We start from the raw sequence: 22325 nt of genomic DNA on the forward strand, positions 1-22325 counted from the left end.
TTATTTAATACACGCATGCGTTGTCGTTGAATATCTCTAATTGTGGGTAAGTTTTGTTCTTCCCGAACAGCTTTTTATTGTCAATGTTTGTAGCGTAGCCGCGGTAATTTTTAGGGGTGAGCACTTACCAAACATTTTTGTAATTTCGTCAAATAATCAACAGCTGGAAGCAAATTTATACGTGACGTACTTATTACACAGGGATATACATATAACTTGCTCAACGAAACCATTCACTTGTATAATATTCATTCAATGCGATGGCAGGTCTCCCCTGCATTGTCATTCCTTCTCGACTGGCAATTTTTTTTTCCAGACACGTTCCTTAGCTCTCATACATCAAAGATAATTTTGCGCGAATTAAGCTTCTTATCTGGCGCGGCTTTATCACTTTTCAGCTCTGTCACGCAGCACGAGCTATCTGGTGTATGCAGATATATATAGGGGCGATGGTAAAAAACTGCAACCACGGAGGCGTAATTTATGCTTGTGAACGCCTCCAATCATACACGCTGTTAATCCCTAATGCTCCGTGGCATGCTTAAACATGCGCGCAGCTTACAGTCCCGGCTGTTACGTGATAATAATAATAATAATTGGTTTTTGGGGAAAGGAAATGGCGCAGTATATGTCTCATATATCGTTGGACACCTGAACCGCGCCGTAAGGGAAGGGATAAAGGAGGGAGTGAAAGAAGAAAGGAAGAGGTGCCGTAGTGGAGGGCTCCGGAATAATTTCGACCACCTGGGGATCTTTAACGTGCACTGACATCGCACAGCACACGGGCGCCTAAGCGTTTTTCCTCCATAAAAAATACGTGATCGCCAACTAACGTTTTTTGTGTAGTTAAGGCGTTGCTACGTATTGCGATGAGAGTATAATTTTCGTCCCTCTATATTATGCGTGTGTCATGCGTAGAAGTAATGTTTGATGCCTACTTTGGTGGCCGCACATATTAAAGTTCAGCACAGCTCAGTTCCGCTGCCCCAGTGGTTATGGCGCTCGGCTGCTGGCCCGAAAGACGCGGGTTCGATCCCGGCCGCGGAGGTAGAATTTCGACGGAGGCGAAATTCTAGAGGCCCGTGTACTGCGCGATGTCAGTGCACGTTAAAGAACCCCAGGTGGTCTAAATTTCCGGAGCCCTTCACTACGGCGTCCCTCATAGCCTGAGTCGCTTTGGGACGTTAAACCCCGTAAATCAAAATCAAATCAAATCAAATCAAATGAATTTCGCCGCAGCCCACATAGCGACGGCGCTGGCCGCCTTCTACTGGGCGTCGATGTTCTTCATGAGCAAGCCGTGGGCGACGCTGGAGGACTACCTCTTCGACGACCGCTACCCAAAGTACCTGGCGGCCGTGTTCCCCGTCAACATGCTCTACCTGACCTTCTTTCACATACGCTGGACCATTTACTACGGCTGTAAGTCATGGCCCGCCAGTTACGCCACTTCGGTGGTCGGAAAAGTATGCGACTGGCGTACAGCGCATAGGCCTGGATAGGAACGCTGATAGTTTTAAGTTGGGCCTCCTCCCCGGCCAAGAATGACCTTTGATTTCATTTAGATTTAGATGTGTTTAATTAACAAACGACGCTTTCAGTGCTGCCTTCCTCCTCTGCATTGCGTGCTTCGGTTGCAGCTGCTACTCTCATCACCTCCATCATAAACATAACAGTCTATAGACTTCTTATAGACTCTATTGCTTTCCTATTTCTTTTTGTTTACTCATTATGTATGGACTGTCTATAGACAAAAGTCTACTAAATGTGTATGGCCATAAATTTATAGATTGTCTTTAGACTGTCTATAGGATTCGTATTACCTATAGGCTGTTTTCTATAGAGAGTCTGTAGACTTTACAAACTGAAGTCTATGGACAGTCTATAGGCTGTCTGAATACATTTTTGTAAGGGAGGTTTCGTCCACTGAACTTCTTCCCACCGTCCCCAATCAGCCCCGTCCTGCACCAGTCGCGGCCCCACCTTATTCCAGCAGAAATCCCCGGTCTCACATCCCTAGCCGACCTCATTAAGGGCACGTTTCCCGTTTCTACCGTGGCTTCGGCGTAGCACCGAGGCGCGCGCGCTGATTGGTCATCATGCAGTGACGTAAACTCAACGCAACACCCCGATAGGTCCGAACATAATGACGTCAGGTGGTCTCTCACAGAGAAGGCAAATAATAACGAGCAATCGATGTCATATACACCACCGCAGGAAGCGATTGGTGAATCTCTCGTTTCAGTGCGGTGATGGTCCCGGGAGCTTTGCTGTGTAGCCCGTACAGGAAGTGGGTGGGTGGTGGGAGGAAGTTTCAGACACGCAGGCAGTGACATTTTGGCCGAATGAGAGCTACACAATTAATGCGCGCTTAAAAATTTTCACTTCTATCGCACTCTCTTGGGAGAAGATCGGCGAAAGATCTGCCATACGCGCTCCCATTGAAAACTTTCAGTACAGGGCTCATATGGGCCACGCACACTCTGGGCTCTTATTTTTGAGAACAGCAACTGTATACCCAGACCGGGATAACGTTGTGATCGGCCAACAGCTGAACGCAGTTTTTTTTTTGTTTGCGACAACGACGATGACGCCTACAGCGTGGAGAAATTGCGTATTGGTATTGGGGCCAAAGATGTCCTCGTCGCTTTTTACGCTGCTTCGTTATAAACTTGTCTCTCTCTCTCTCCTTCTAATGCTTTTTGACACAAGCTGCGCTCAACATTGCTCGTCCTCTACTCCTGGTTTCCGCTGTGTTCCCCTGTAAAAAATGGTCTATAGACAGTCTATAGACTTCTTACAGACTGTATTGTCTTCCCGTAGATATTTTTTTTCTACTCATAGTCTATAGACTGTCTATGAGCAAAAGTCTACTAAAAGTGTATGTCCATAAATCTATAGATTCTCTATAGACTGTCTATAGGGTTTGTATTTCCTATAGACTGCTCTCTAGGCTTTGTCTATAGAGAGTCTATAAACTTTATAGAAAAAAGTCTATGAGCAGTTTATAGACCGTCTAAAGAAGTTTTTTTAAGGGTTCACTCATGCTGCGGCCCCCCACTGCTGTTTCGTATACGAAATGTGTTCATTCATTCTCCTTCATTAAGGGCGTTGTTTGGGAAGCAGATGCGAATTCGTTTTACGAATGAGCCGTTGTAACACACTACACGCTTTTAGTGGTCGGCACCGGCGATGTGGCAGCTATATGTATTTATACTGGATAGCCTCCATGCTTGATTCCTTCGCGGACTGTTATCGACTTCTGCTTGTTTTACTTACAGACGGCTTTTCTCGATGTTTCGTTATTATTGTAATTTTTACATGAAATTTGAGCACTTATCTTTGGCATCTATCAGGGTTTGTATGAAAGCATTCATTTATCACTCTACTCGCGCTGTCACCCGGGTGCTATGTTCGTTTCATCACTGCGACCTTGCTAAAAAAAATATATAGTTCGGTCTTATGAGAGCATGTAAAATACCACTACCTTAAAATGATGGAATTTCAGTCGACGGAGATGTCAACTTCCGTTATCTATTAGAGCAATCCCTTATAAAATGGTATATATGCAGTCTATAGACTTCCTATAGACTCTATTGCCTTCCTATAGATATTTCTTTTTGTATACTGATAATTTATAGAGTGCCTATAGACAAAAGTCTATTAAAAGTGTATGGCCATAATCTATAGATTGTCTGTAGACAGTTGGATTTGTATTGCCTATAGACTTTTCTCCAGGATTTGCTATAGACAGTCTATAGACTTTATAGACAGATGTCTATGGACATCTGTAGACTCTCTAAAGAAATTTTTGTAAGGGATAAGCTCCGGCTGGAGAGTAACGCTGCCTGTTAATATAGGTCTACATCTAGTCTTAAAATACACGTTAAAGTTGTTTTGCTTGTTTTTTTCCCACCCTTCGCACAGACCGGGCCGACTGGAGCATGCTGAGGCGACAGGCCTTCTACATTGACAACGTGACCCTCATCAGCGCATGGCGGGCGTCCATACTCAGCTGCGTCATCCTGTTCGCCGTCATCTGGTACCTCGTGCATGTGCTGCCAACGGTGTGCGAGCACCCTTTGACTCTGGGGTTCCCCTTCTCGGTACGTGAACTCGCGTGCATGCACATACGCGAGATGCAGATATACATTGCTTGCGGCCGATCGATTAAGTGAGCAACCTCCTCACGCTTGATCGATCAATGCTTTGAAGGTGACCATTTTTAGTAGGTTGGTCGATTGACTTCGCGCAAACTGCATTTGAGCCAGCTGGGCCCAGATAGTTTCTCGGTAACTTTAAGAGCCTGCTAGCAGTGAAGTTCACCCGTCTTGTTAAAAAGGTATTCACTGCTCACACGGCTTCGTATGGTGTAGGTAAGAGGCCGTGTAGGTAAGAGGATAGGTTGTCCGTACTCTCCAGGTGAGCTACGAAGCACGAAGACTCTGAAGTAGCAGTGGCGTAGCCAGACATTTTGTTCGGGGGGGGGGGGGGGGTGGAGGGGGGGGGGGGGCTCATGTTGCAGCTCGGCCTCCTCATAATATTTGTGGAAGGATCGAACGCAACAATAACAACTGCATTGCCATTGACCATGCCATTGTGTATTAGATAACGCTACGCACTGTCTAGAGAAGTGAAATATGTATTTTTTTTAAATAAAAGAATGTATTCGTACGTCTTAAAAATGGTGGCAGACATGATTACAAAACATAAAACTGAGCAGGGGACAAGACACAGGAGATAAGGAAACAGGACGAGCTCGTCCTGTTTGCTTCTCTCTTGTGTCTTGTCCCCTGCTCCGTTTTATGTCTTGCAATCATGTCATACCAACTACCCCCTTATCGTTCACTCGCGGCAGACATAACTGATACCAACGCTTCCATGTTTTGCGTATTTAATAAGTAAAGAAAATATCACACGAAGGCTAGTACTATACCGGTCCGGAAGCAGAAAAGCAGTGTATGCCGCTGATAGGAAAAACGTAAACGCCATGAAATTAGCAAGTAGAGGACAATTTTAAATGAATGTTTGTCGTTCAAGAACCTTTACATTTTTGTACATATGCAACGGCCAGGGAAAAATCTCCATGACGCTGTCCTTCGTTCCAGTGCACTGCGCAGGAGCAGCTGTCGCCGGTCATGCATTGCGAGTAATTGCGCCGAAGTTTTAGTCGCAACAGAGAGCCATCGATGGGCCCTTGAAAGTTTGTGCTAGGATGGGGCCCCTTGCGTTTACATGACTCCAGGTGCATGGGCGTTGCCACGAAATCCAACCCGAGTTAGCAATGTTCGTGCCAAAATGTCTTTTCTAGTCTGAAAAAGACACTGTAGGTGGCAAAATCCAGAATGACTTCCGACGCCGTGGTTGTTTTGGTCAGCGGCACGCGACAGTTCGGAAAAATTTCGGGATGGGGGGGGGGGGGGGCTGAAGCGCCATAAGCCCCCCCCCCCCCCCCCCCCCCCCGCCCCCCGGCTGCGCCCCTGTGAAGTAGTACTCCGCAAAAACGAAGATAGCTTGGATGAAATACACGGGTTTCATGGGAAAATTGGCGGAAGCGGATCTTGCCAGCATAAGCTGCATCCGGTGTTTCGTTTGTGTATCGGCATTTTTTTTTCGGGTGAAGTGGGTTGTGTTTTATGGCACATAAGCGCCGTGGTGAAGTGTACCATGCCTTCTGTGGCAGGGAGACAACTAACATAGTCAGCTTCGCTCGCTTACAGCGCGCTCAGTATATGCAGTGAAAGCTGCGCAAATCTTCAGTGCTTGCGAAGGTGATAAGGTGGCTTTTCTGCAAACGACGCCGTCACTTACGGCTTCTTTCTCGCGCTCAAGACAGTACAACGGCACGTCCAAATAATGCACACGGCTGTGGTTTTTCTACCAGAGCGCGTAGTCTTGTTCTACTAGTTATGCAACCAGGGGAGCACAACCAAGTGGATCGGTCAATTTACAGCCTTCAGCGTGGCGGCGCCGCCACGCTGTCACGTGGTTGGTCACGTGGTGCGGAGCAGCTGCCGGTGGTGCGGCGGCGTGGCTGATCACGTGGTTCGCCACGTGGTTGGTCACGTGAGCAAGTTCCACTCGGCCAGCTGTAGCTATCGCGTCACTCCAGGTTTAACCAGAACTAAACCACCGCCAATTTTTTTTAACCGAGTATGCTCAGTTCAAACGCCACAGAATCCTCAGTTACTTTAGTACGCCATAGCGTAAGGAGCTCTTTCTGCTGAAAACCCGGCGTCAGTCTGAGAAAAATCCCAGAATGCAGAGAAATCAGAATATTGAAGTAAATAATGAAAAGAAAATAGCCGCCACTGGGATTCGAACCCGCGTCCTCTGCGTGCCGGGGGGCACGCAACGCATAAGCAACGAAGGGTCGTTGGTTCGACCGTGTTAGAGGGGCACTTAGAGCGTTGTGGTGCGTATGAGCCGCAACGCGCGTTTGGGATGAGTAATGTTATACTAATTATATATATATTTATATATATATATATATATATATATATATATATATATATATATATATATATATATATATATATATATATATATATATATATATATATATATATATATATGCTAATCAGGCGTCAAAAATTGCTCGGAATGAAAAGGCGGTGTTATGAGTGTGCAGCGGCGTAGTATGTAGCACATAGTAACCTGGATAGTGTTTGGTGATTAATAATAGATAATTGTGATTGTAACCTATATGACCGTAATCGGTAATGTGATCGTGGATTGGTAATCGGTGAGAAATGAGCGGGAAAAGAAATATAGAGCGAAAAAATGGAGGAGAAGGCGCCATCGCGTCTACTCTTAAGGCGAAGCTTAAGCGTCCTCCTAATTTTTTGCCACGATTAACTGGTTGACCTGCGCGGTTGGCGGATATCCCAGAGGGCGTTCTGGCGTCGCAAGCGGCCGGATGTCGTGGAAGTGTTCTCGCCGGAGCAGCAGCATAGCGACCAAGAAGAGCTTCCCGGAGGCGTGAACGTTGTCATCCAGGCCACTAACCTCACCAAGGTACGGGCAAAACCATTTGAACGTTCGTCTTGGCGCGAGTAAATACTTTCTGGCTATGGAATTAAGCGCGAGTAATAAATGCAGTCGAACCTCGTTACAGCGAAACGCTTTATAACGATATAATGGGTATAACGAAGGAACGACGATTCCCCTTGGAAGCTCGGTCAACACGGGCTATAACGAAGCTACGGTTATAACGAAGTAATCGCCGGACACCTTCAACTTCGTTATAACGAGGTTCAACTGGGGCTGAAGAACGCTTTCTGAGTCTGATAAAAGTGCACGAAGGTTGTGCGTTTGATCGATATTGAAGAACATAAGTTTTGTTCTGAAACCGCTAGTGCACTTTTATCACACGCTGAAGACGAGAAAAAAAAAAGACTTCAGCGTTGGAAGCCAAAGAAAGCCTGTACTTAGCGGCGCAACAGGCGGCCAGCTGAGTTTCGGTAGGTTTCGATGCTTCACGGCTACGCACTTTGCGTGCTCGCGTCGTTTCGTCTCTGACGGGCCTTGATTTGCGAGTGCCGAGCAGCAGAGGAACTCTCTGCCCCTCTCAGTGTTCATCGGACGAAGTTAATGTCGCGGCACGCCCCTGCGACGAGGAAAACACCTGCGGATAGCTAGTGCTGCACGAACCTTTACGTTAGCAAACGCATCGCTCGGCGTGTGCGCTTCGTCAACTTACCAAAACGCCGGGCTGAAGAATACCAGCGCTACGAGGACTATTATTACAGAATTTAAATGTCCGTGCGCTCCAGTCTCTACTCTCAGTAGTCGGGACGATGGATTGGCGGTGACAGCTGCCGCACCAGTCTATAGCTTGGTTTGCTGCCGACGCTGTTTCGACTTCCCGGCACTCGAAACTATCCTGGCAGACCCGCCACATCAGCCCTCAAAAGCATCTCATGCTGTGCGAGGCTGAGTTCGCTGAAGTGCAGGCCGCAGTTCCCTGTGGGAACTTCGCTATCGGGATCGGTGTCCATTGTAATGCTGGTGCGAACGTAAACGAAGCGACGGTAGCGACGTCTGGTAGAGGCCGAAGGTAATCGGCGCGGGTAGATAGCGAAATAGTCGAAACGTTGCACGAAACTTCTCTCTAGATGTAAGTAGCGCCACAATGACACGCATCCGTTAGCGCATTGATTACTGAAAATAAATAATTCAGCGTCCTTGAATGGGCACTGCACGCCGTTGGGTGGTGACAACTTTCCACAGAGATTTCATTCTGGAGAGCTTCTCTTAGTTTGGAAATTCAGTGGCATCTTTTGCTGCACGAGCAGCAGTAGTGTCATTTCTCGGAAACCCGGTGTCGGCGACGTTGGCGCGAAGCCTCGGAGGAAGTTTATGAGAGGAATTAGCGGAAGAGCATCGTGCAGAGGAGAAAACTGGAGCGACCAATCAGAGCCAGCGGAGAGGAGGCGGATGGAGAGAAGGAAAGTGGAGAGGGGCATCGTAATCTCGCCGCTAGCGCAGATCCCTCCGCAACAATCGGAATGATTGCCTGTGCATCTTTTTTTAGAGGGCCTTCAAGTATATACAGCGTGTTTCAGTGATCACTTTGAAAAATTTTTAAAAATAAGCTTTTTTGTGGTAAAAATATCTTTTTCGGCATAGCATTACCAGTGTTGGCGGACACCAGAAAACCGGTGAATCGTCTTAAGTAGTAAGCTGGTTAACTAATTTTTAATAATTAACATTTTAACTTGTAGAGTTAGGCAACTAGTTGCAATTAGAGATTTTCTAGCCTGGCGTTAGTAATAGCCTTATCAGTTTTTAGAGTTTCGAAAACGCGATTACCCTCACCGCTGTGGCTCGACAAAATTTGGCTGCGTCGTGCAAAAATACATGCGTTTTCTAAAGTATGCCGGCAAAGCAACCCCTCCAGCGCACTTAACTAGTCGAAAAAGCCAAATTTTGTCGAGCCACAGCGCCAAGAGTAATCGCGTTTTCGAAATTCTAAAAGGTGACATGGCTATTACTGACGACCGGCTACAAATCCCTAATTGCAACTAGGCGCCTAACTCTAGTAGTTAGAATGTTAATTATTAAAAATGAGTTAACCAGCTTACTACTTAAAATGATTCACCTGTTTTCTAGGGTCCACCAACACTGGTAATACTTTGCCATAAAAGCCATACTACATATACTTTCTTTTGCTTTAATTGTTTAACTTTTTATGCATTTCCCCTATTTTTGTTACATGATGCATAGCTGTTTTTTACTTTTATCACTTTTTATGAATTGCGATATCATATCTGAACTCACCTGTTTTTTTTTGTTTTACTGTACTTTGCTTATTTCTAACTATTTTGCACAAACTTGTGTATTTGACCCCCCTTACACAATGCCTCTCCGGAGGCCTGTAAGGTATCTGTAAATAAATAAATATTTTTACCCCAGAAAGCCTACATTTGAAAAATTTTTAGTGTTCGCCCCACCGGTGACACAATGGGTACAAGCTTTCCCCTGGTCTGGTGCTCGGCTTATTTAGGGTGAAATGCTTGGGAAATGGGTCTGTGACCCCACCTTGAGAAATGGAAAATACCTTGTGCCATGGCGCTCTTTGGCCGTAGATGCCCTTGCGCCATAAAAATCCACCATCATCAAAAGTATCAGCCATATTTACCTGTACTCGCCTCTGGGGCAGAAATGTGGAGGCTAACGAAAAGGGGTTCACTATAAACTGAGGACAATGCAGTGAGCTATTGAAACAAAAATGATAAGTGTAAAGTTAAAGAACAAAATAGGGCAGAGTCGGTCAGGAAATAAACGTGGGTTAATGATATCCTTGTCGAAATCAAGAAGAAAAGGGCAGAGCATATGCGAACGCAAGATAACCGGTAGCCGTTATGGGCAACCGACTGGATGCGGAAGAAGGCAAGCGTAGCAGGCAGCGGCAGAAAGTTAGGTGAGCGGGCCAGATTAAGAAGATAGCGGGGATACCGCAGCTGGCACAGGAGACAGGGTTGAACTAGAATACGCCTCAGCCATATGGAACCATCATCAGGCCTACTTGATAGAATCACTCGAAGTCACCCAGAACCGGGCAGCACGTTTCATTACAACGTAGTATAAACCTCGACTCAATGTTGCTATCACGAAATCATATCCCAGCCTAAAATCATTAGCGTTTCGCCGAAAATTTGCAATTCTTTCTGTCTTCCACGAACTCTAACTTTGCAACGTTTCGGGAAACCCTTCTACGCACTCCTGTACGGTCATCCAGCCGCTTATTTAATCCCTACAGCATACAGCGTTCGCACGGCTGCACTAATGCAGTCAACAAATTGTTTCTTACTAGTGCGATAGAAGACTGGAATAACCTGTCCTAACATATTGCGATTTAGAGTAATCCTTCCATATGTATGCTGCTACTCATCGACCATTTCAAAGAAACATTAAAGATTTTCCTGTACCCTGTATCAGCTACCATGTACTGCACCGCGATCAACGCATTTTGCTGTACTCGTTGCATTGCTGTGTTTTTTTTCTATCACAATTTGTCCTTAATTGACTATTTTGTTTAGCTTTGCTTAGTTCTCAGTTGCCCTTTCATGCGCATGTGTGATGCTCAACACTCTTGTATCGCCCACCCCCTTATGTAATATACAGGACCCGTAAGGATTAATATATACTGTTGATGATGATGATGATGTGGAGAGTTATTTGTCCTGCAATGTGCGTAGTCAGGCTGATGATGATGATGATGACAAGTGTCCACCGAGTGATGAGCAGATGATGCAGCATTGATCATTTTTTTTACTCCTTTCTCAAGGAATATGCGAAGCTCAAGGCTGTCACTAAAGTGAACTTCAAGGCACTCGACAACCAAATCACGGTCATACTGGCTACAGACGGCTCCGGGAAAACGACGCTGCTCAGACTTCTTTCAGGTATGGTTTTTCAAGAGACCACAGATGTCCGCCTATTCAACAAAATGAAAACTTTCTGGTGGCATCATAACAATGTGTTCTTTGACAAACAGATTGTTCCTAATGCTGTTGGAGCAAATATCATTCCAAACATTTCTGTCGCGGCTGAAAAGGACACCAGAAACTTTCACACGCCAAAACGCTGTCAGAATAAGCATCCACGAATAAAAGGTGGATAATTTTTGTCCTACATGAACGTTTGCTGCAACGAGCAACAACAACAAAAATAAAGCTTCGAAACCGTACGCAGCTTGAAGATATTGATCACAAAATTGACCCTTTGCGAGTATGGTCGTTCTAGTTCAGCTGCCTGCACAGTTATCGGATGCTAGTAATTGAAATATACGATTACATTAAAATAATGTTATCGTTGTCCAGGCGATCGAATGGTCGCATTATGCGCGGGTTATCACTTCTCACTTTATGTAACATTACAGATATTAAACGGCAGCTAATATTAACAGCCATTCTCATGCGCACACATTCACAACGATCTTTTTTTGCATAACAGTCCTGAAACACCCCACAGTACCCGTGTAGCGGTACCTAGCCTCTGATTAGCCCAAAGCTCGGATATTAGCTGAGTGTTGAGCTGCTTGCATTTTTTTTTTGGACTGTGAGAAACGCATTCTAATGCAATGCGTCCGAGGATGCGGAATACTCCACGTATATTATGAAGCCAGCGAATTTATTTCCTTACTTTGTATGATCCATGGTGCTTCCATCTTACGACAAGTCCCCGGTTGGCATCCCCGCCACCCCCGAGCTAATCCCATCCGATGTCATAAGATGGCGCTGAGGCAAGTGCGCGCGCGCACGCACGCACGCCTGACGTATACTTGCACACACCACTCCGGCGCGGAAACCGTTGTGGCTAAAGGACGCGGCACGCGTTACTGCAATGCTCTGCATCGCCTCTTGCAGACTGTTCGTTTATACCTTCAGATCATCCACGAGATGCAAAACGGTTATCAGTTCATGAGGACTGCTTTTTAATTATATTTGTTCGGTCCCGTCTGCCAAGTAATAACTCTAGAGTCTTTTAGCATACCGGAGACGTATTAGCATAGATGGATGCCAGTTTACCGGACGACTCCCGTGAATACGCAGTGACCCCGCCTGGCCCCACCCATGGCACTGCGCATGCCAGGAGGCGTCCGAGAAACAGCTATACGTCTCTGCTAAAACGTCTTCGGTGTGAGTCTATTATGGAGAGAGAGAGATAGAAAAAAACATTTATTGAAATCTCAATGACATTAGCGGTGGGCCGTCGTCTTCGTCGTTGACGTCTGGCCTCTTCGCAAGGTCGGGCCCCTATTCCAGGACTCCGCTGAGTCTTGCTGCTTCGCATGCGTGCTGCACAAGGACCCTTTGGGCTGTGAGCTCGCTGCTGGTGAGCAGACCCTCCCATTGCTCCGCACTCGGGGTTTTGAGTTTGTGGAATGCATAATTGCGTTTGCACTCCCATGTAATGTGGTTTAGCGTGGGGGTTGCCCCGCACCACGGGTATGTGTCCCTGAATTGTGTAGGGTACATTTTGTGTAGAATGTATAGGTTGAAGAATGTTCCTGTTTGCAGCCTCCGCCAGTTCACTGCTTCTTGTTGTGTTAATGAGTTGTATGGCGGAGGGTACTTGAGCCTCTGTCCTCTGTAGCAATTTAGCAGCTCCGCATATACTGGCTCCACTATGGTATGGAAAGATCAAGCGCACGTAATTTCGCTTCGGAGAGCAACCGGGTATGCAGCCGTTTACGGCATACATGCCTGAAAATTTCTTGGGCGCCCTCATCAACAGACCATCTAGCACGAAGGCGACGCTCCCATCTCTCGACCACCGAAAACGTAACGAGCACGGCTATGGATAGAGAACAGTAAACGAGCGCCAGAAAATTCAAACGACGAGTCTGCGTCGTCGTTGGCGGCTGTGAATGGGAGCTTCGTAGCATGGTTTGGGTAAGGAACTCGGATATGCGGTCTCTGATGTAACACGGGGGACACCGTTGTTTTCTTGCCGGCAGGAGACTTGCCGCCCACGTCTGGTCGCGTAACAGTGTGCGGCTTCGACACGATGCTGTCCAGCGCCGAGGTTCGCTACATGGTCTGCTTCTGCCCCAGGCTGGCTACGTTCGCCGCTGACATGACCGTCTGGGAGCACGTTCTGCTCTACGCTGCGGTAATTGTCACCAGAGCTTCGCCTTTCTCCTTCTCGACGGATGCTACGTTTTCGGATCGTAGGCTATACTTGCAGAAGCAGGCTTTCTGCCTGCTTGACACTCGTAACGCTCCAGTACCGTCCGAAGTCTTGTTTTTTGCGCGTATTTGGAGGTGAATAGAATTGCAAGTGGGAACGAGAGAGCATGTCTATATAAGTAAATAAATAAAAAAAGCGAGAGGTTGTCATGTTCGTGCTTTCTGCTTGAGGGAACGACGATAAGGGGAGCACATACTACGTGATAAGATATGAGTGGATAGGTGGTGACTGCTCTCGATCCCCTCATTTTTGCTGCGCGCACATTACTGCTAGTTTTTGCGACTGTTCTTTCTTGTTTTGTCCGAATATCAGTAGCTGTAGCTGGCGCTAAATATTTATTATATCCATTCGTTTAATCATCGCCAAAAGCAGCTTCCTGCTTGCACGAAGGCCCATAAGTTATAACTACTACTACTACTACTACTACTACTGTTCATTCACTCGGCGTCTGGTATTTAATATAAGAACTTGTCATATCAGGAAATATGTTATCATTTGTTATCTGAATTCCCACATACTCTGAGGTGTGTCAGGCACATACAAAGAGGAAGGTCTGCAATGGCAACTTAGACACACCAGATAGTTGGCAGCATGCATGACTGTTTCACAGTAATTAACAGCGCAGAAAAACACTATGGGGACGCCTAAATGGAATACGATAGCATTAGCTTTCACATATACATTTGTCGCAGCTTGTTGCAATTTCTTTGTGTGTTTGCGCCAGCTTGTTGGTTCATCGACCGCCATATTCGTACTGCTAGTTGTAGTAGTAAGTATCCGCTTTGTTATGGCAGTGCCGATATATGCGTTATCAGTTTTTCTGAGGTTTTATTTTGAATTTTTATATAGGTCGCTGTCTAGAAACTAGGTTGATCACAATCCGGTGGGCAGGTTGTGATGGCGTCACAAGATCACGTGATCTCTCTCGACCAATCGGCGAATTTCGTGGCACCGGACATCGGCAGCGTTTCGGTACGGCGACAGCTGTGATGCTATTGCGTTGAAAAACGCAGAAAGAAAAGAAAAAAAATGACAAGAGTTAAGGAAATCAGTTTAATAAAAAGATGCAGGTGAATAATGTAACTTTTGAGCACGAAACATTGCACAGTCCTGAAGGGTCCTCCTCACGTGCACTCTGCAGAACGCCGCGGACTGCACCAATGTTTATGAGACTCAAACAATAAAAACACTGAGAGTTTGGGGCACGTTCACGAAGCGCTGCCTCTTTGCTTGTCTAAACGCTCTTGCGAAGCCGGATATGCAAGCGCTAACTTAGGTTAAACTCTATGAGCATGACTTTGCAACCATTGCCGCGATATATAAAGGATATCGTATGGACACCGGCTGACCGTTGATCGTTGTTGCCTGCCTTGCTTTGCTTTGAAGATCAAAGGGGTCCCGCTGAAGTACATAAAGCTGAGGGCCATGGAGGTCCTGCGTGAGACCGAGTTCAACGAGAATCTGAGCTCGTACCCGCATCTCCTCGCTGCGGGTGCCAAGCAGCGACTGCACCTGGCCATCGCACTGCTCGGCAAGCCCAAGGTGAGTGCGTCGTTCTTTTTCGAAATGCTCGGCTGTCCAGTTGAGAGCTAAGAGTCGGCACATTTTGGGGCCCTTTAACACTGTTTAGTGCTCTGCTGTGGACTCCCATATGTAGATCGTCCAACTCGCGACCCAATAGTCCCTGGTTCGATTCCCTATTCCAGTTCCCTGTTCAGTGCAATCAATTTACTTTACATTCTTATCCAAGTCATAATGATGTTCCAGTCACGTTGCGATCTTATAATCGCTACTTATCTGACGTTTCAATCAATTTCAATTCCATGTGACGTCATGACCCTGTAGATTATCGACCAATGGGAATTTTGTCCTCACATCCAAGGGGGGGTTGCGGCCAAACGTGCGCTCTAACGCTATCGCGTTAGAATGTGCACCGGCCATCTGGTGGTGACTGACTGTACGTTCGGGACGACCAGGTGCTGTGCCTGGACGAGCCGACGGGCACGTTGGATGAGGAAGCACGCCGTGAGGTGTGGACCCTGCTGGAACGCCTCCGCGCCAACTGCGCCATCGTGATGACGTCATCGCTGACCGAGGAGGCGGACTTGCTGGGCGACAGGGTGGCCATCTTGTGCCACGGTCGCATAAGCTGCTGTGGGACGCCCACATCCCTCAAGCAGGCGCACGGTGGGCGTCTATAGACAGTATATAGACTTCTTATATGCTATGGTGCCTTCCTATAAATACTTCTTTTTGGTCTATTCACATTCTATAGACAAGTCTACTAAAAGCGCATGGCCATATATCTATAGACTGTCTTTAGACTGTCAATAGGATTTGTATTGCCTGTAGACCGCTATCTACGCTATGTCTACAGAGAGTCTATAGACTTTATAGACGGAAGTATATGGACATTCTGTAGAATTTCTAAGGCAATTTTTGTAAGGGTACGTTCATTCCACAGCTAAAGGTTGCTCTTGAACAATAAATGAACATGAAACGTCTAAACTTAAAGAGTGGAAAACACAGGGAAGCAAGAAAGACAACGGACAAGCTCATTTTTCTTACGTCCCTGTGTTTTCCCGCTTTACGCTGACCAAACCATGGATTACTATAACTAGCCCGCACCCATACCTTAATTATTAAACGTCTTCTACGGCTGATACCCTGCAACGTCCAGCCACCCGCTTCTGCCTTTACGAGCTTCTCCGCAGAACAGTCCAACACAGAAGAAAGAAAGAAGTGGATGCGGAGGAGCATCTGACGCGCAACCGTGTATCGGTTAATGAAAATGACACCGCTCTGGGTCGTCATTTTATGGTCGAAAGAGCGCTCGGGTTTATGGCAAGCCTGTTCTCAGTCTTCCATTCTTGGTAAATCTTATGCGTGGGACACGCTTACAACCAAGCTGTCCTCCCATGGTGTAACTACAGTAGTTTCTGGTATCGTGTGGGCTAAAGTCGCAAAAGCCGTAACATACTGAAAAAAATTGAAAATTGGTGTTTGGGGAGAGGAAATGGCGCAGTATCTGCCTCACATATCGGCGGACACCTAAACCGCGCCGTAAGGGAAGGGATAAAGAAGGACTAAAAGAAGAAAGGAAGAAAGAGTTGCCGTAGTGGAGGGCTCAGAAATAATTTTGACCACCTGGGGATCTTTAACATGCACTGACATCGCACAGCACATGGGCGCCTTAGCGTTTCGCCTCCATCGAAACGCGGCCGCCGCAGTCTGGTTCGTACCCGGGAACGCCGGATCAGCAGCCGAGCGCGCTAACCACTGATCCACCGTGGCGGGTTAAAGTAACATATGTCTCGCCAGTATTTTCATCGTGTTTTGTTGTTTTTGTGCGATAGTTTAGAACCCCATTGCGACAAAAAGCCGGAGGTGTCACAGGTTGGTACACGAGAAAACCGCTCAGAGATGAAGGAGTAATCTTCGTCTGTTTCGTAGTTGCGTTCCTGCTGCAGTCCAGGAAGGAAAGGAGTGCTCAGTAATTCTTTAGACGGAGTAAACGGTTGTCTCACACCTGCCTCCTTTTACACACCCTTCCGCAGTAGTGGATGTATCCTACCGTGAAGCGTAAAATGAAACAAAATGCAACAGAGAGGAGATTTGAAGCGCGAAACTTACAATCAGGGCCTTGACGTGCTATACCTCTTCACCGCATGCAGCTGGGACGAACTGGTCTGCTTCCTGCGGGCATTTTGCGAACACCGGGGATCCAACTAGCTAGTATTTCACAGATCGCTATCATGTTATAATTTGCGCAACTGAATGGAAAATTAAACATTCCAGACGGCAGCTTCACCCGCAGAATATCTTTATTCGGAAGTAGTTTCATGGTGTATGACCGCAGGTTCCCGTTTACTGAACGGACATATCCGGCGTCCTGTAACATAATCCGTGCTATTTTTTTAAGCTAGTGCAGCTTCACTTATTCTCAAGTCGGACATTCACACCGTTTTGGCAATGCAGTATAAAGTATTGAGTAGAGTTTCGCGTCGAATGGTTAAGTTTTACGGGAAATTAGCGAAAGTGCTTTCCTTGAGCCCGAGCGTCAGACGTTTCTCCGAAGCGTTTTCCTCGGAAGGTCGCTTTATTTAAACAGATGAGCGGAGACGTTAATAGTGACCTCAATGGGCGCATGATCGTCGCTTTTAGCGATAGAGCTATAATAGTTACGCCGAAACATGTAGGAGATAACCTCTGCTCAAACTTGTAAACGCAAGTGCATATCTTGCTAGATGGCACTTATTAAAATCCTTTAATGAGGAACATCTCTTACTTCCTGCTATTCAAAAGGAGAGCTCTTTATTTACAGTCAGTGAGATCAAGGACGAAAGTATTCTGCGAGAGATGCAGGTCACAGTTGTCGGTATCACTGAGAAGAAACGGCGCGAATTGAGGCTGTAAATTCAGCGTTCGACCTTGTATGTCACCCTTTCTCATTTCGCGCTGTTTGCATGTGCTCAGTGGATTGCCAACCGCATCACTCTACTGCATTATAGGCGCTCGCGTTGTCTACTTCATCCATCCGTGTCTTCAATCGGTACAAGTTCCGTCATAAAGAAAATAGAACCATCCTCCAACTATCCTTACCCATAAAGGGGAGTGCACAGGCAGCTCTACTCTTAGGCGAAGGTGGCATTTCACTCTGTTGTCAGTTTAGGTGGAGTAACGAGCTCCTCAAGAGAGTGGAGCAGCTGGTTTACCCTGTTGTACGGCGTAGCAGTTTTCAGAGTGCACATGATGAAAGAGTTGCGGATTCCTTGAATGACTGACTTAGTGAACCTAGCAGTTGACTCAGGGTCTATATAAAGAGAGTCATTGATGCGACCAAGGGGAAATGACGCGTAGTTCGGCGACACGCAGGAACTGGCTACGAGATCCGGTTCCCGAATACCGACAAGGTGCTCGCCGTGGAGGAGCAGCTGCTGTCCATCGTGCGCGAGCGGACGGCGCAGGCGCGGGTGTCGCGAACACGGCGCAACCTGATCTTCTCGCTGGGCACCCAAGACACGCGCGGCTTCACCGACATGTTCTCACGTCTGGAGGATCTGTGCAAGGAGAACGACATAGAGGACATGGGCGTCACGTTTACTACGCTAGAGGATGTCTTCATTAAGTACGGCGGCTTTTTCGGATCTCGCTTTTCGCAAATGCGCAGACAGGGCGGGGCGTGGCGGGGCGTGGCGCGGAACGGAACGGCACGGCAGACCAGACAGACAATAGACATTTTTAGCTTACCGGAGACGTACTACCAGAGACGTACACCAGTTTACCGGACACCGGCTGCGCACGCGCAGTGTCTGCCCATGACTCCAACAATGCCACTGCGCGCATGCGCAAGAGGGGGCCTGTAAACCGGTATACGTCTCCGGTATGCTAAAAACGTCTAATAGACACCTTTAGCATACCGTGTACCGTGCTACCGTTACCGCTACCGGAGTACCGGGAGCCCGCCCACCGCAGGTCGGCACGCGCTGATTGGTCCCGATGCTGCAGGTGAGAGCACAGCTGCCGGGTACCTGTCGCCATCTGGCGCCGTCAAGATTTGCGCATGCGCATTGGCTGCGCGCGGGCTCCCGGCTCTCCGGTACCGGTAGCAGGGTACACGGTATGCTAAAGGTGTCTAATAGAAAGCTTTAGCTCTACCGTACGGTAAACACGGTAACTACGGCAATTTTTCGGTAGTTACCGGTAGTTTTTAGAAACTCTCTGATAGAGAGTTTTAGCATAGCCGGTTAGCCGTACGGCAAGTATGTTGACGTGTTGCTGTTGCTACCGTTGCCAGGCTTGCTAAGACACATTTGCCGTACGGTAGCAATTGCCGTATAGTTACCGTGTTTACCGTACGGTAGCGCTAAGGCTCTCTAGTACTACCTGAGTGATCGGGCAGACCAGACCGGATTACGAGTTAGGACTGATGCTTGGGCGAGTTGGTATGTTGGTGTGTATCTTCCTGTGGTCCTTGTTTTTTCGCGCTGTTCTTCTTGAACACGGATTACGGGACCAGACAATAAGCTGCATGGGCTGTGCCATAGGGCTTTCAACCATCTTTCTTCTTGGATCTATTCGAAAAAAAAAATGACGTCGTAATAGTTGCGAGCAGAATGACTATACTTTTTAGAGCATTGAAAAAGTAGACAGCTATAAAAACACGAGTTCAAAGTACTTTTTCGCTGAACTGCTTACGCCCGGCTCTATGTGATCCGAGGTTACGTCAAACAGCACGCTTAGAGCATGTGATGTGATGGATTAGCCTTTTTCTGACTACTTGTAGACCCTTGAAACAGTCTGTTCATAAAGGGGCTCCTATCGAACCCAGAAATAACTTTCACAAAGTGCGAGGTGCATTTTAGGGTGTTTAAATTCGTGTTCTTTTTTTTTTTTTGAGGCATCGTTTCCTTCATAGCATTCATAAAAATTTGTTCTTACCTTTCAGGATGTCCACTGAACCGGAGATTGTGGAGTCGAAAATTTCCAGCCATGCAGAGGGTAAGAAACTACCAGACCGCGCTGCCTGTGGACAGAACTCTTCCTCGTGCCTATCGTTAAGCTTCACTCCCACACATTCCACGAGAGCTTCGAATAAGGCACTTCGCCGGGGGACAGAACTCTTCCTCGTGCTTATTGTTAAGCTTTGCTCCTACACACTCCACGAGTGCTTCGAATAAGGCACTTCTTTTAGTCGCAGAAAAGCCGGCGTCGCTGACCGTGAGCGAGAATTCCGCGATAAAATTCCCGAAGAAGCAGCCTAGGTGCGCCACCTAGGCTACGTGACAATGTGGCGTCATCACACCCTGCCCTGCGGGGTTGTGAGCAAACTGCGCTCCGTGGCAGATTAATTAAATTAATGATTGGCCGCGACAGGTTGCTCGGGAAAGTGTCTCACAAGTCCCACTGGTGGCAGCAGCTGCCATCGCAGGGCAGTGGCGCGTCGCTTAACCGCTGCACCACTGCCCCAGGAGTATAGGTGAGGACTCCCAGGGTTCTGCGAGTGTAAAGGAGAGAACGAGCAATTCCGCATATATGGGATTAACCCATTAACGCTATCGCGGGCTCTGAAGGAGGCACCTTTTGGGGAGGGCTATACGGACGGCGCCGCCACGAGCTAAGGACAGCCAGCGCTGCAAAATGAGCATTTAGTTAGGCTTCGTAACAACAGCTGAGTGCCCAAGCAATCGAGGATTCATCGCTCATTATCCTGGATATAAGGTAGATAAGTCTAAACGAAAGCCTGGTGTGTCATTCACTGCCAACGTACGCGTCCGGAGCAAAGCAGAATCCACGAATAATTTTCTCCCAAGTGAGCCACCTTCGTTTAAGTTTCCACGTTGTGGAGAAAGAATAGCCTAGGAGCTTCCTTCCCCTCTACCCTCCATCTTAATGGGAAATCGGAGCCGACCAGGGACCACAGCTTAGTTTTACGGTGAAATTTTAACTGCCTACTTAAATGTTTGCCTGATTCCTTGAAACATTTATTTAGTCCGTATGCACGACCATTTGGGTGTACAGAGCAGAACGGGTAAAAAAATAGGACAGGATTTAAGGGGGGGGGGGGGGGGGGAGGCTAGGGCCCCAGGCCCGCCGCAGTCGCCCGCTCGAAAAAGGGCCTTTTAATCCGTTTCTGGAGCAAATGGTCATTCGCCACTGCCGATGGGGGTTCACAGCTTTTTGACATCATGGTCAGCATAGGACTCGGGTTTCACCGCGCTGCTGACAGCGTTAAAAAGCGGCCCGTAGGTAATATGCCGTCAGAAAAGCCCTGCCGTCAAATTCAGGTTCGAGTTCGTTTCGTTGTTGCAATAAATGTTGTAACGAAAAACTACATTAAAATAGGATGTTTCATAGTCCTTGACTGTAATGGGAGCTCACCTCTGCTGCAATATCGCCACAGTGATGCATGACGTCATCTGTTCAAAAGAGGCGTGTCATGAGTCCGAGTCCTCTGTGTGACATAACCTACGTGGAATAGCTCGCTCAGTAGCGGGAGAAATATTCGAAACTGAAGATCAAACGCAAATGGTCTTGACAGCAGTGATTCTAGATATGGTACTGCGTGCACTTACACCGTCCTTATACGCATCGCCATCGCAGTCAGCGTTGTGCAGGCGTCAAGCGACCATATCAAGGTGTCCCCATCTCTCGGCGGTCAGATCACAGCTTTGTTGGCAAAGCGACGAGCCCAGTTGGCCGCCAATTGGGTGCCGGCCCTGGTGCTGTACCTGCTCTTTGTTGCCACGGTGTTCCTCATGGAGTACGTGCAGTCGGGGCCCACCTGGATGGTCTTCCTCTTCCCGGAGGCGGTGACCGCACTTCGTCAGAAGACCGGCAGCCTGGGTGAGATATCGGCGCTGCAGACGTCTCGACTAGGATATGAATCGTGGTCCGCTCAGGGACAAGCTCCGGAAATGCCACGTGCTCAGCGGCAGGAACGTATACATCAACATTGCTCGCATCAGCTATTATTTCCTTAGGGATTCATGCACCGGGAAACTGATGAAATAGAGAACCAAGTTGAGGTACACTGCACCTTGAGAGGCCTAAAAAAGTAAAGGCTTAAACATGAAAGCAGTAGTATCTCTTAACCTCGTCCTATTGAAGAGGACGAGTAGTGAGTTCGAGAAGAAGACCACTGAAGAAGTACTTTGGTTTGAGCTAGTTGGTTCAGGTGTAGATGTCCAGTTGTGTTCTTGTGCCTCGCTCTTCTTTGTTCTTTTCGCGCCGTCCTGACATCATTTAGGACTACTGAATTAAGGTCGCTGTACGTCGTAGTGCGTTTCACGCATTGTTGGTACACTTTTAAACTTTAAAGAGACACCCCAGACAAATTGAAGTTGGCCTGTAAGATAGGATGACGTATTCTACGCTCTAAACACGAATACGCTTTATATGGGAGTAAAAAGGGATTAAGCACTCCTTTAGCGCACTCTCTTTTATCGAACGTTATTGCGCTAGAGGACAGCTTTTGCTCTTTCTTTGCTCCTTTCTGTTTAGAGTGCAATCACATGGAGACCGTTCGCACCGAAAACGTAGCTTTTTATAAGCTATAAAACGACGAAAAGTACAGCTGTCGCCATCACAGGCCATTGTCGCAAGTAAACTGCACGCTTCGGCAC

The 22325-nt window shown here is 47.3% G+C and overlaps 1 protein-coding gene across 3 annotated transcripts in view; it reads left to right on the forward strand.

Moving 5' to 3' along the window:
- LOC144120964 (phospholipid-transporting ATPase ABCA3-like) overlaps positions 1 to 22325 on the forward strand; it is a 77233-nt gene that overhangs the window by 14253 nt on the left and 40655 nt on the right. For all 3 annotated transcript variants that reach the window (XM_077653800.1, XM_077653799.1, XM_077653801.1), the window contains 10 exons: positions 1240 to 1422; positions 3928 to 4106; positions 6892 to 7017; positions 10793 to 10910; positions 12968 to 13122; positions 14587 to 14742; positions 15177 to 15387; positions 18076 to 18328; positions 19649 to 19701; positions 21304 to 21546. In XM_077653800.1, coding sequence (XP_077509926.1) covers positions 1240 to 1422; positions 3928 to 4106; positions 6892 to 7017; positions 10793 to 10910; positions 12968 to 13122; positions 14587 to 14742; positions 15177 to 15387; positions 18076 to 18328; positions 19649 to 19701; positions 21304 to 21546 — 1677 coding nt within the window. The remainder of the gene's footprint in view (positions 1 to 1239; positions 1423 to 3927; positions 4107 to 6891; positions 7018 to 10792; positions 10911 to 12967; positions 13123 to 14586; positions 14743 to 15176; positions 15388 to 18075; positions 18329 to 19648; positions 19702 to 21303; positions 21547 to 22325) is intronic.

The sequence above is a fragment of the Amblyomma americanum genome, chromosome 2 (genome assembly GCF_052857255.1).
Source record: "Amblyomma americanum isolate KBUSLIRL-KWMA chromosome 2, ASM5285725v1, whole genome shotgun sequence".
In the NCBI taxonomy this organism is placed as follows: domain Eukaryota; kingdom Metazoa; phylum Arthropoda; class Arachnida; order Ixodida; family Ixodidae; genus Amblyomma; species Amblyomma americanum.